Source organism: Echeneis naucrates, chromosome 12 (genome assembly GCF_900963305.1).
Source record: "Echeneis naucrates chromosome 12, fEcheNa1.1, whole genome shotgun sequence".
NCBI classification, from domain to species: domain Eukaryota; kingdom Metazoa; phylum Chordata; class Actinopteri; order Carangiformes; family Echeneidae; genus Echeneis; species Echeneis naucrates.
In genome coordinates this window covers 13,347,398-13,362,624 of record NC_042522.1, presented here as the reverse complement: position 1 = coordinate 13,362,624, position 15,227 = coordinate 13,347,398, and the positions used below count along the sequence as shown (strand labels likewise).

Genomic DNA, 15,227 nt, shown 5'->3' with positions numbered 1-15,227 from the left:
CAAAAAGATCATCGTAAGTGGTTCCTGGCACATAGCAAAAAAAAAAAAAATCCTATTCTGGTTCTCTGCTGGAACACATCAATCATTTTGCAGAGAATTTTTGCATGTTCAGCTTTGAGCTGCACACAACAAAACCCATGTAGTTCTGTTTTTTAATCATCTTAAAAATATTTCCTATTGCAATTAACTTTATTTTCTTTTGAAGACCCAGACATTTTATGCTTTCAAAACAAGACATAAGACAGTATTTCCAGTCAAATGGATCTCCTACGATAATATAGTCTTGATGGCTGTTTTGTTTCTAGCAGTATAATTGCTTGGATTAGTTTTACTTTTTTATGACTGCTCATTATGTTGTTTATGATCTTGTTTAAAAAGCTTCTGCCAAATGTGATGCACCTTTTAACGTAGGTTTAGAAAAGTGCTATTATGCTATTCTCATACGTGTTATGGTTATCATCTCTAATGAAGGTTATGATGGTTATGGTCACGGTCATATGCGTGGTAATTTATTCAGCTACTGAAGATAAATAAAATTCTGCCACTGTGTCCCTTCTTGTTGTCCCCGCCGCAGGAGAATGCAGCTGTCATGAGGGTTATTCCCCTGATCCTGTCCATAAACATCTTTGTGTCCGGAGCGACTGGGGTCGCAACGAAGGGTAAGTGCTCTGCCCTCTACGTGCATCTAAAGCCTCATTTGTCTTTAAACACCTTTAAAGCTGCTTCTGAAGGCTCTACTCCCAACTGTGTTAGCACACAATATTAACTTTGATAAAACAAAAGTGAATTGTTCACTCTGATGGGCTGACGGTCTGGGGTTTCGAGTTTCAAGTCTCTGCAAGTTGATCTTATTAAAAAGGAGTGGTATAAATGAATCTAAAAACTTATTGTATCGTTTCAAAAGCGATCACTCGTAAAGAGAAATATAAGCAATTTGGATTTAATGAGTTAAAACTTGTAAAAGGAGCTGACTGGTCTTTTAACTTGAGGAATCAGACACAGAAGAGCAGGTAGGAGGAGGAGAAAGGTTGGAGGGAAATTGTAATGCGTAATGACTCAAAGCAGCGGGGGAGGGCGGAGAGAAGAGGGTGAGCGAGGCAGAGACAGATCACTGGAGTGACAACTCGTGGAAATTGACTTGATGGGGAGAGAAAAGTCAAATGAGCCCTCTCTGTGACTCTGACTTTGTTTGACAATTAGTTGGCTCACACAATCATTGGTTGATTAAAAAGGTCACATTGCCATTCCACTCCACCTGTCATCTGTTGGATTGTAGCCAATCACAGATCAAATTTCCAGACAGTTTTTAAATCACAGGAATCCAGTTATAGACAAAACGTTCCACTGTACGTCTTTAGATTTTAGCTTTGTGCTTATTATTTTTACTGTGAGTATTGTTTTGCACGCACACACACACAAACACACATATATATATATATATATATATATATATATATATATATATATATACACACAGTGTTGTCAGTGCAGTATTTTGGATAAAGTAGCATTTTTGTGGCTTCTACACACATTCAATGCAATTCAATGCCATTATAAATATGGCATTTATTTTCAATGTGAATATTCTTATCTACCCTTCTTTCATTATTTTAAATTTTGTTCCTTCTTTCTATGTCCTCTGTCAAGTCCTTGGCCATATGCTAACTTGGAGAAAGGCTATGACCTAGTTACAGGGGAGCAGGCCCCCGAGAGGATCTTCAGGTAAGTCCTTCACTTCTGATGTATCTCCCAAGTGCATGACTTCTGCTGGCCATCTGTGACGCTGTGGACACGCAGTGGAATGATGGCGGTGTTCTCAGCATGTGTTTGTGTGCACCTGTGTGTGTGTGTGTGAGAGAGAGAGAGAGACAAAGCATACTGATGAGTATCCAGCAGATACACATAGACACAGTTGGATGGACACACAGATATACACTCCGTGCTTGGGTGAAGTTTCACCCGTGGGCTCTTGTGCGGTGGAATCTCCCAGGGGTTGTCCTGGATGGACTCCCTTCAAATGCTTTTACTGACATTTTTGTTTACTTCTCATTCTTCATGGGGGTCATTGTGTCTGACATTTTTGCAAGAAGTGCAAGCCTCACAGGAACCATTCTGTCTCACCCAGCTGTTTAAAAAAACAAACCCAAATAAAAAAAAACAACTCACGCTGACGATTCTGATAAAGCTTTGTGAACAGCTCTAAATATGGATATACAAAAATTAATAATAATAAATCTTAAATTAATAGTAAATCTAAAATATACAATCTACATTTCATGATGGATTTATGTGTAAGTATACTATTATTCGTTGGTTTATTATCAGGGACCATGGGTCATGTATTATTTTATGAATGCATTCATTTGCATGAATCATGAAACCCAAGTGTCAAACAAATGTCTTGAGACCAGGGAGTGTGTTACAATGACAAAACCAATAAAGCTACTGTGAGTGTATATAATAACTTTGTATTCATACTTAAAACATTAAAATTATGTTTTCACTTTCTAATTCAGATCTATTTAGTTGTTCAACTACTGTAAAGTTCAAGGAATAGCTTTAATTCGGCGAAATCTATCTTGATTTCATGCTCACTAACCTTTTCCAGTGGACAAATAGGAAGAGTTCTTTGTCACAGTAATCTCCCTCCTCTTCAGACTGACCTTGCAGAGTTAGCTTCTCAGCAGGACTCCCAGAAATGAAGTAGTAAATCCACACTCTTTGTTCTGCACAAACACATTTTCAGACTTCTTCCTCCAGTTAAAAGTACCATGGTGGAGGTAAGACTGTAAAATGCTAGCGTCCACACACAGTCAGGAGGAAACCGACTCTGCTGCTTGGCTGACGTGTGTGTTGGTCCATAGTCTGTGAGAGTATAAAAGGCCAGCTCCATTTGCACATCCAGCTGGAGGCAAAGTGAGTGAATATATAGCAAACCAAAAGTGATTTCCTGTTAGTTTTTTTTTTTTTTTTTTTTCTCCTCTTTAAGAATTGTACTTTGTAGGGGGAGGAATGAGGAAGAGACTGCTGTGCTCCTCAGCTAGGCAGTGTTAGTTTGTCCTATAGCTCTGAAAGGAGGAGCTTAATCATAACATGGATTGGTCTCAGATGGGGAGCTTTGTAGGGAACCCTTTTTTTTTTAGACTAGGAACAGTGAGAAAATAAGGAAAGAGGAGAGGAGGAAGGCCACAGAAAAGGTTTATAGCTGTAGTGAAGGAGGACACGGAGAGGGCTGGAGGGATAGAAGAGGAAGGCACAGATAGAGCCAGGTGGAGGGGGCTGACTTGGTGTCGTGACCCCAATTTGGGATGAGCCGAAAAGAGTGAGAAAATAAGCATGTTATGAACAGAAGCTGTGAGAATAGAAAAGGCTGGATCGGATGTAATGTGAAAATTGGGAATAATGGACTTTTTCAAGGCAATTTTTAGTTAGATTTGAGTTGTATAGTATATTCCAGTTCAAAGACTGGCTGCAGATTTTTGTTTAAGTTGAAGGTGTGTAGTCACATGATGGTACAATAATCATATCTTGTAATTAGGTTAGACTTTTCAACACTGGATAGACTAAAAGGTAACAAATGCGCTTTGTGAAATGTTCTAATATCAGAGTCAAATGAGTGTTTGATTAAATGCAATGATAAGATTTTTTTGCAGCAAAGCAAAATTAGTTTGTTTTCTACATTTCTATTACTTTGTTGTTTTTTTCGCCCACCTGCTCAGATACATTAAAAGCACATGATGCAAAAAAAAAAAAAAGGTTCTGCGCGATATTGCAAGACTTTAGCAGGTGTTGTTTTTTCCAAGCAGCAGATTTAGGCACCCTGCAGGCTGTGGACAGTTATGTTCGCTCAGGAGAAACATCTATCAAAACAAGTATCTTTTTTTTTTTTTCCTTCATTTGAACAATGGTCATCATCACAGACATCACACCTGTGCCAAAGCACCGTGCTGCAGAGTGAAACAATTCAATGAGCAGACTTTTTCCTTTCTCTTCCATAATCAGTATTTAAAGCCATGCCACTACAGCTACTTGTATTGTATTTCTGCAAATTCAAATCTGTTTCCAACTGCGCAATGGATGCACCACATGCAATTAAATTAGTTACACTCAAGACTAGCATTGTAAGCTGGCAGTTATTGAGGGTAAACGTGTTTCCTTGACTTGATAAAGTCAGAAAAGCATGCTCTGAAGAATGACTAATGTGAAAAACATGCTTTTTATGTTGTCTTTTGTACTTTTAATAGCGTGTACATTGAACAAAATTTTTTAGACATTCATTCATCTGGAATTTCACAAGGTATGTAAAATTGGAAAAGAACACCTCAAATTGTCACTTGGAATGCGTCTGCCAGTCTCTGCAAATCAATATCATATAAAATGTCTAATCTGCATATTCTAATTATTCTGAATTCAGGGAATTAATATGGAGTCATATAAGCTGAACTCAATATCAAAATTGTACAATGTTTCAGCAATAAAATAAAATAAATCTTGGCCCCTCCACCCTCTAAACTTACCCAGTGTCCTCATTCCTTTTGTACCACCTTTGCGTGTTGTGGATACCTTGGATACCAAAATGTGCCTGTTTGTAATAACCTAATGTGATAATGCGACAGCGGTTTGATTGACATTTATGTCTTGCGGTTGTGCCAACACAGATCATTTTACAGTCTGGGCCAAGGGCTGTGGCTGCCAGTCAGCAAGAGCTTTGTGGTGCCACCAGTGGAACTGTCAATCAACCCCATTGCCAGCTGCAAGACAGACGTGTTGGTGACTGAAGATCCAGGGGAAGTCAGGTCAGTCCAAATCAGCTTAGAGCTTGTCACGGCTTGTGAGCAGATAAACCACACGTTTGTGTACGATCTGCTCCAAACAAACTTAGTCACATTAATGCATGCTCTTTTTTATTCTTGGAGCGTCTCAAGAAATACAGCAAAAACTGTTCATGCAGTTTTAAAATGTGGCTCTAGTGGCACAGAAATAATGCATCATTCGCTTTTGTGTAGTGGAGTGTATAAACACAAATGATATGTCTTTACTTGAGTCTGAGCTGTTTCACAAGTGTCAATGACTTTCCTATATAACTATCTAACACATATGTAACAATGCCATGCTTTGACTTTTTCTGTCATGGCTGCCCTTACCACTGGTTATATCATTGTAAATGGCTGGAAACATTATATAGCAGTATTGGAACTGTAGGAAAGCATTACAGAGATAACTGCTGATATGAATTGGAGCAATACAAATAAAAAATGACTGGAGTGCACATTAAAGCTGAGCATATTGTATGTGCATACGGAGGGAGGTTAGTATTCAAACAAACTCTGAGCTGTGAAATTAAATAAATGTTAACAGGCAAAGCCAGAGTACAAAAAAAGATGGACTCTGCTCAGAGGCGTATAAAAAGCAAAATGTAAAGTGGACAAGGTTATTCATCTGACAACCCACAGCCCAGTAATAACCGTATAAAACAAAAATGGTGTCATTTAACCAGCCAGTAGGATCTGGCATGTATTAGCGTAGATGAACGCTTCAGAATGTGTCAGAGCGTCAGCTGCAGATTGAAACAATCAACCACCTATGTAATTTTACTGACACCGGCCTGGAAGGTGTTGTTTCATTTGAAAAACCTTAATGTCTGCAATTACTGGATAAAAAAAGAAGAGTGGCACTTGTCAAAAAATGCAAAGAATAATGTGAGGAGAACAGAATGTGATTTCACTCTACACTACAATACAAAAAATAAGTTTAGATCGTTTTTAAATGTGGTAACCACAACCCTCCCTGTCACATTATGCACATTTTTTAATGAAATTATCAGTTTAAAAAAAAAAATCTGTATTGCTGTCAGTACATGGAAGCTGTCCAGTTCAGTTCAGGGCATCTACTGAGGATTGTAAAAAGGATGTAACAAAAAGCTGAAGAATGGATTCCTGTCGATGTTTTTTTTTTTTTTTTTTTTTTTTTTTGGTTTTATCTCCTTTTTGCATTGTACAACATCTTTGAGTTGGTTATTTTCACTCACAAACAAAACAACACAGATTTGACTTTCAGAACGCTGCCCTGACAAGGAACCTTGACAGTGGCAGTACCTGGAAAGACCTCACAACTGTAGCAGTGGGAAGCCAAATAATGTTGATGTTAGTATCATTTTGCAAACAATCATATTCATGCACCTCAGTATGATATCGTCATTATGGGCAGCTCTTAATTATTGTGCAAAGTGCCTCATCACCATCATCGCAGCATGCGCTGAGCCACTTCACCACACAGAAAGGAGAACAGACAGCCAATGCGTTGAAAATATATGAAAATGTATTTGGATAGAAAATGGCCATTTTACCTGAAAAAAAGGCTTTTCTGAAATATTTGCATTCATTCCTTTTGGGTGAGGCCAAAAGAATCAGTAGAATCATTTGCACTTCATAAAAGCCCAAATCAGGGCAATCACAAAGATTTCATGTGCAATATGCATCATATAAATTGTTGCAAATTTAGTCCACTACTGCGCAACGCCAAGACTTTTTTTTTTTTTACAGGCTCCATAAAATTTCCCCAGGAGCAAAGAATTCCCATGGTAATTATAAACATCTGTTTATTCTGACGTAAATGGAATTAGAGCATGGCTCCTGATTAATTACTGTAGCTGTTTCGTTTATTTCGAGGTTGTGATCAGTGATCTGCAGTGAGGTAATGAACATGGACGTGTTTTTGAGTATAGCCATACGTGATACGTGTTGATGTGATCTGATATGAAACCACAAAGGATTAGTCTCCATCGAGCTAGGAGGTAAAGCAATTATTTCAAAGCATTCGCTTCGTTTCTGCAATTCCTTTTGGTCATGTCTCAAGTGCTGCAGTCACTGCATGATGAAAAGACGTTGCTGGAGAAGGTGTTAATTGATGTCTACAGTGGAGAGTAAGAATTTGGCTTTTGTTTACTTCACTTCAGAAGAAAGTTAGGCTGTTCATCAGTTGAAGGACAGTCGATTGTTGCAAGCGGCCGTGCCTGCGTTCTCTGAAACTAAACCGATGTGGCCATGCAATGTCATTTTTATGGTTTATTTAATGTCACATGAGGTGATTCTTTATCTAACAACAACTAAACATTTCACACATTAACCATTACGGTAGGTAGAAGCAAAGCCGTCTCCTCTGTAACTGATTGCAAAAAGCATTCATCGGGCCTAAACAACAACCAGGAAATGAAGGTTTTCAAAAACATGTAGAGGGAGACGCATATTGTATGACTAATTAAAAGCTCATTTCAGTTTGAGTAATATGTTGATGTTCTCTATTTGGTAAACTATTAGTTCCTGTCACATAGGCGGGTCTGTCAGATTGTCATGAATAATGCAGGCAACTCATTATCCAAAGCATTTTTGTGGAACAGAGTCCCGTGGGACCTTATGGAGTTTATAGCTGATGCACTTTCCAAAAAGTATTTATGCAGGCATTGATGTAGTCAGTCAGTCATGATAGACATGTTGATGGAGTAGATGGTGAAATGTACTGTAGCCTTGGCTTCCCATTTCCCCTCTACCCTTCGGCTCACTGACAAAACCAGATGAAATCTGTTCTATGTGAAAAAGATAAGCCAGTGTCAAGGTAAGTGTCATCTTAACCAAGCTGAGCTTTGAACCACAGATTCTTGTCTGTTGATATCAATATCTCCCAACCTCACTCTGGATAACCTTCTTTCATAATCCTTTTTAAGTGAGCTGGTTTCAAACTTTCACAATCGATTTAGATTTTTTCTTTTCTTTTTTTTTTCCATTCCCTTTTTTCATTTTCCCACCCAGCATTTAAGCATCTGAAATATTACTTTTGCTTTTGTTGCGATGGCTCTACAGACTCTTTTAGCTGCTTTCAATGATAACTTTCTTTTTACTGGCACCTTCGCTTTTTAGTTCCTTAATCACAACATCCATGTTAAGAATTAATTCATCTTTGTTTCTTGGGGTTATGGAAATGATGTCAGTCGGGGTATTGCTGCTTCAGATAAACAGAGCAAGGCCAGCCACAGTTTTGTTTGTTTGGTTTTTTTTTTATGTTTTCTTGGGAGGGGGGTTGTCTTCCCTCTCCTGGTTTCCAGTGTTTTTAACCAGCACATGCAAATGTCATTGCTCATCTCCACAGGGGTGGGTCCAGAGTTTATTGGAGGTTGAGGTCAGTGGGGTAGAGAACAAACTGCCTCCTTGAGTACAAACCTTCTTTGTATTGTCATCCTGACATGCAGTATTAACCTTCTAGACTAAAATTCTACCAAAAAAAAAAAAAAAAAAACTAAACAAAAGAAAACAAAACATGCTCAGAGCTCACCAGTTAAATCAGATCATAATGCAGCTATTTTTTTTTGTTACAACAAATTTTAATGCTATCCACCTACATCTCAAAGATTTGTTTCTTTTATTCCTATTATATTGCACTTTACATTATTTTACCTGACATTTTAAGTCAAATGCTCTGGAGAAAGGTTCCTTGTAAATACAAGAAACACAAAGATGGTTAAAATGGGTCACAATAATAAAAAACAGTACTTTATTATGCAGGTCTGGGCACTGCTGCGCTTGTTGTTGCTTGTATGAAAATGATTATTCTAAAGATTGAGATATATTAAGTACATTCTCTGTATTCCACATTTGAGATCAGACCTCATTCATTAAACATTTTCATATTCATATATTTCTCTTTATTTCTCTGTGCAAAAGAGGGCCATAAAGAGAGCCAAATTTTGTGAATCAGTCTTCCTGCAATATTTTTCCTGTGAGCACACACACACTTGTGTAAACTGTAATTTAACAGTGAAACATTGTACAGAATGCAAAGCACAAAAACACGTTTAGCTGTTTTCCTGTGTTCAATATTTAGTCCAGTTAATAAATCAATATCTGTATTGTTTTTTTGTTTTTTTTTTCCCCTTGTCAGACAAATAATGAGCCACAGTATATGTTCAACCTCCTGGCTATTATTAAAATGCTTTTGTTACATTTGTTCTATTAGGAAAGAGTGTTTTTGTTTGACATTACAGCAGTGAGGAATAAATATTTGTTCCACTCCGCAATACGAGTTTTTGTCAAAGTGTTATATTTAGAGAATGTCCTCTGATTTATGACCGCAAAGTTATGATTAACAATTATTCTTCTTTAATATAAGCCTTGCGTCTCTTCTGAATATTGTTTAAGCAAAGCCAATGTGCCGGCAAACACCTCATGAATAGCACAATACACAGTGACTCAGACACTCCTAACTGTGCACTAAAACTTCCTCTTTTTTTTCTGGGGGTCAATAGGGAACTGTTAATAACCCTGAGTAAGTGTTGACACATAATATGGCTGATTAATGACCTCACTCACTGGGATCAAGTGAACTATCAAAAACCGCCCTTGCCAATAATCCAATAATGCAACTGTGAGAGTTTGACACAAGGAAAAAATTAAGCACTACATAAATCCACTTCCTTTTCCTCCAGTTCGCTGTCAAAATGTTTCATTACGCCACACTCAAACCAAAGAATTGATGTATCAGTCCTTACTTTATCACTTAGGTGTAGCTGTTTTTTCACCCACTAGATTTTTTCTCAGTGATTACAGCAAGCTTAAAGAAAATGCAGTCCATTCAATGACGAAAGTGCTTGATGAGAGTCAGCATATTTGTGGGGAGCTGGAACAAGAGGATTAATCAAGTGCAGGGGCAGACCAATAACGGGCTCTGTAATCACGCTGGAGCAGCGCTCTAACTTTGGGCAGCCTCGCTCGGTCATTCATCATTGGGAAAAGCTAGAGGCAGAGAGGGAGATTAATAACAAGTACATTAGTCAGTGTTTAGATGCAACCAATGTGCTTCTAGGTCAGGCGTCTGAGCCACAGTGCCAGAAGAGATGATCTTGATCAGCTAATGATTTGGAAAAGAATCACTATCAGGATTTTGGAAACAAGACGAGGGGGGAATGGAATGGATTCCAATTGAGTGTCAGGCAAACTTTGGTGAAGTCTTTCCATTATTAACATGCTGCACAACGTTTTAAGGAACTTTCCATTATTATAAGTATTCTACTGCATGTTTCACCCCTTTTTCTCCCTCTGGACAGTCTTGTAACAAACATTTTGGAATTGATTGATTGTTTGGTGAGGGGATTTTTATTTTTTTTTTCTTTCCTTCGACTGACTTTCCCCCGATCCAGAAGTAGAACCAGTTAGCATGCAGCTCACAGCTGAGACAACCCATTATTTTAGTCTGCTTCACCTTACCAGCCCTCTGTTTTCCTCTCAATTAGGGAGGCATTTGTCAATGCTTTGAGTGCCTGGCAGAAAGAACTGATGCACACAACGCTATGTGTTGCCTGTCTAATTCAGAAAAATTGAGTTGCTGAATAAAGAGAAGAAAAATAAGACGTGCAGTTGACTGTGTTTTTACGGTGTATATAGCAGCGTAACAAAGGGATTGCATGTGTGTCTCAATTTATTTTGTGCCAAAGTTGGGCCAGCACCTCTTTGGTGTCAGATGGCAAGGATCTTCAACATCTTCGTTACAATGATAAATGCACACGATGCTCAATGTGCAGTCACAGTTTGGCTGTCTGTAGTCGAAAAACAGCTTGTTTTCAGTAAAGGAAAAGATCGCAGTTTTGGGCTAAATTAAGTTATAATACACACACAGTTAAGGTCGGAGAATGCTCATGGAGCATGGAGAGGCCACCCCGCAATTTAGATGCTTATTAATATCTTAAAAATGCTGTTGCTTTAATATTGGGGTTGTGTGACATTTGTGGCACGGTGACAGTGAAAGTGGATCAATTTGATAAAGGGAAAGTCCTCGCAGACAGATATAAAACACATATGCAATCAATACTATCCTCATAAATGATACAATTTTTGCTCCAAGATAGTGTTAGATCAACAACAACAAAACAAAAATAAACTAGTGTTGAAATCCACGCCTGTAGATACAAGGCCCAAACAGTGAAAGTGCTCTGATTATCCACGATAACGCTCTTAAGCCTTATTAAGTATTTAAGTGTCCTAAAATCAAACTGGAATCAGAAATTGCATAATTGCTTTGTTGACCGTGACATAAATCTCGTTCCATTCCTAACAAGCATTCATTCTCAGTCCACTTTCAAAATAAATATGCACCCTTGACAAAATAAAGATGCGCTCACGGCTGCATTGTGTTCGGCTATCACATCCTAAATTCAGGCGTCTAGTGTTTGTAGTTATGCGATTCACGGTGCGTGAAATCTTATCCAGCCGTTGTAGCCTAGCAAGCAAAACTGAGCACAAATTCACAAAACAACGATAATAGTTTTTCTCTCTGCATTACGCAGCCACATGATGGTGACCCTGTCATCCACCCGGAGAAAGTCCAACTGTGCAGCAGCCAGCCGGTGAATTGTCACTATCCCCACAACCGACTGGCACGTCCCGCCTTGGACAATTCCTGAGTAGGAGTCCACCGTCTATCAAGGAGTTTGGTTCCAGAGCCAAAGCTGTGCATAGAGGTGAGCCCAACTGCATTTTGTTGGTACCGCTCAACTCCACGCACCAAATCAGCCCCAAAGAGAGAATGCATTCCTTATTCTCAGTGCAGGTTTGCATTTCCGAAATGCACAATGACAAAATCTGCTCTGCACTTAGCCTTTTCCCTCTGGGTATCGCACAGACCTCTGCTCTTAGATGTGCAGGATCTTTGGCTCTGGAACAGTTTACTGCCTTAATGCCCCAGTAAGATTACCGAAATTAGCAAAGATGCACAGTTCTTTAGGTATCATGTGTGCTTTGGTAGTATGAGATGGCGTTCCTGTTACGAATCATTCGGAAATGTTTGTTTTGTGGTTGCCTTTATTTATTTATTTATTTATTTATTTATTTATTTATTTATTTATTTATTTATTTATTTAGCGGGGGTATTACATGAAAGTGGCTCAGTGTGGAAATTATTCACTGATGAGCGTACTTGGTTCTTTGTCTGGTTTTCTTGACACTGGCCAGTTCAGATGATACAGTTGGTTTTCTCATTTTGTCTATGTGAAGGATGCATAGCACCAATTCATCTCAATCCACTTTCCCATTCAAATTGATTTGAGAATTTGCAGCTGAATCTGAAAATGTTGCCAGATCTAATTCTGAGTCTAATTAGTCATGAACCTGCATGACCAAGATGCTGTGAAGAGCAGTCTAAAACAGAGAACTTTAAATAAATCAAAAGTAAATAAAGTCCTGTCTTACTATAACTTACCTCCACGACAGTAAAAACGGAAGAGCAAACAAATTTTCATTTCATTCCATTTCTCATTTGATGTATTCAGAGTCCAGCCAAAATATTGTGTCTTGTTGCTGTCCTTCAAATACTATCCCGAATGGGGCTAAATAAATATAATTAAATTCGAGATGTCCTCCAGTAACTATGACCGGTTGATCAAAAAGCCAATTCCCTTTCCCATTTCCAGATGCTGTTCATTTGGCCTGAAGAAAAACTTCCAAAATGTTTAACTGCAACAGATGCTCAGCAAGACAGTAAACTGAAATCACACTATTGCCACAAAATGTTTTCATCTTGATCTTGAGTCCTGAAATTTGCTGAGTAGCAATGGTGTTGCAAATATAATTCATCTGCCGCGATGATGTCAAAGGTCTATTAGGGAGCACGAAACATTTGTTAATCTGCTGCAAACAGAAGGTGGCATATTAATTATCACAAAATGTTTTAGTGTCTTTAATCACAATGTCCAATCTCAGACCCTCTTTTGATCAACAGAACCTTTTTAAATTGAGGGCTTTTCCTCTTTAGTTGATATCATTAATATCTACATTTCAATTAATGCTCAAATCAGATTGTCCACAGGCATAGTTATTTTGGTGGCAATTAATATAGCAAAGCTAAAATACACAGTGGGCTGTTTTTTAATTACAAAGAAACAAACAAAACCAAAGCAAACTCCAGTAATTAAAGTCAACCAGACTGATATGTGTATTTCTTCGACGTCTTTGTAATACTGAATATGTATAGTTTAATGATCTGCTTTCAGCACAACACCAGGGCAGAAAAGGCTTGATTTTGTAAAGAGGACAGTCCCAATGTGCCGTCAGTGAGTTGTAATACTTCAGTGCTCACACAAGGAAGATGTGCCAAATACAGGCTGATGTGCCATAAATCTAACATGAAAGGACAAATATTTAAAATGAACAATCTCAGGCTGAAAAACGATGCGAGGTGTTAAACAGCATTCCACATGCTGAGCATGGGCACACGCCGCGGTTTTGTAATTGAAAGGTAGGCTGACATCTGCTCACATCGACCCACAATTCCTCCCCGTTTGTCTTAATAAGGTATGAATTTCAGGGGTATTTTTGTCAATTCTGTGCACAGAGCATTACTACCTTTTAGATGAATTTTAATACTTCACTTTTCATCTTTGCCTAAAGCCAATGACAAGGTCACAGTATACAATTCTTTTCCAAAACAATTTTGCAGTGAATACTGAGTCAATAAGAGTTCACTTTGCTCATTGAAGAAACTTTGCAAGATAAATTGCTTTGTGATAGTTTATAACTGCTTTGAAGAGAAGTTACTTAGGGCCGTTTTAATCAAATCAACCGCAGCATCAGTGTCCATATTACTGGTTTTCACCAGCCTCTTTGAATTGACATTGCCACATCAGCAGCCAAAAATACACAGTGATGAAGACACACATAGATAGTGACAGTGACAGCCCACCGCAAGCGTCCTTGCTCAGCAGGGCATCTGTCTTCCCATCATTTGAGATCTTGTTGCTGTTTGTTGAGTCAACTCATCCTCAGAAACACACTGTGGTCCCCGCGGTCTCAATGCAAGAGACAGTGCTTTTGTTTCTTTGCAAAGAAAAAACACCGGGGTTGCTTACTTCTCTGACGGCGGGCACGCAGAGCTCAGTGTATGGGCATGGAGTGAACACAGCAGTCGACACGTGAGAGATCGGTAAAGATGGCATTTCCCAAAATCCAGAATAGAAAAATGATAGATTTCACCTTTGTGTGTCATTGATTTTTAAACAGTTTGAGGGCTGGCAGTAGTACAATGACATTTAACTCCAACCTTAGGTAAAAAGATGCTTTTAATTATTTTCTTAGCACTTTTGTTCACAATTTTTGTATTCTTGTGGCAAAACTCAGGAGATTACAAATTTCCTGCCAGTCTAGAATGGACTGGAATGTCTCAAAGTATGAACCTTTACACAGACGTCCGTGGTCTCTAAATGCTGAGGCCAGCCAAAGGCTGAGCTCTTTGGTCATCTGCAGACCTTAAGTGCAACTAGATGCATGACTTTTTTGACATTGCAGGATAAGCTTCAATGACTTAATTGGTCACCTGACTTTTCTATCTTGTGACACCAGTGGATCAGAATTGTATTATCTTATTAGGAAATATATGATCCTAACACAATCTTTGAAGATTGTGAACATGGCAAACATAATCTCAGGACAATGTTGACATGCTGATATTAGCTTTAAACTTAAAGCAGCATTGTTCTTATGTACAGCTTTATATGGAGTCGGAAATATCATCTGATAAATTCTTCATAATTTATTAGTCAGTGTAACTATTAAGTGTAATTCATTCATTCATTCATTCATTCATTCATGTTCACCGCTTTATCAGTTTCCAGATCACGGCGTGCTGGAGCCAATCCCAGCTCACACTGGGCAAGGGCGGGGTCCATTGGGGTCCACTAGTCCATTCGCAGGGCCTTAAGTGTAATTATGTAGATTCATTCTAATTGAGGCATTTAGCCCTGTAGCTATGGAGAAAATGAGAATATATGTTGTAGCTTATCGTTGTATCAAAAACAGTAAATATTTGTCTGTTTAGGGTGTTTGCACGTGTCTGCGCCTGTAAATTTTCTTTGTTGTCTCCTTCAACACTGCCAGAGAGGACAGACCTGGATGCCTTGGCCAAGGACTGGTTATGAGAATTAATGGATGGAGATTGCTGATTCCCCAGACTCTCCACCACCACACCATGTCCAATTAATGCCAAAGCAGCTATTACTGCCAGACATGACCCAGCATGAACTCGAGCATGTACCGCTCGAGTGAAACTTTTAAAACAGCCAGTTTAAAAATGCAGTAGCCTGCTGCAGCACAACACATGCCCTAGGGTACATCAATATTAGACCAGTATTTGAAGGTTTATTAACATTTGCCTTTCCACTGCCCGTCACAAAATGGAGCCAAAATGCAGAGGTC

At 38.6% G+C, this 15,227-nt stretch overlaps 1 protein-coding gene across 1 annotated transcript in view; it reads left to right on the top strand.

Annotated features, from left to right (window-relative positions):
- The window catches only part of astn2 (astrotactin 2), a 228,906-nt gene that overhangs the window by 122,274 nt on the left and 91,405 nt on the right, over positions 1-15,227 (top strand). The window contains exons 8-10 of the mRNA XM_029516439.1: positions 575-659; positions 1,648-1,722; positions 4,659-4,796. Of these exons, the coding sequence (XP_029372299.1) occupies positions 575-659; positions 1,648-1,722; positions 4,659-4,796 (298 nt within the window). The remainder of the gene's footprint in view (positions 1-574; positions 660-1,647; positions 1,723-4,658; positions 4,797-15,227) is intronic.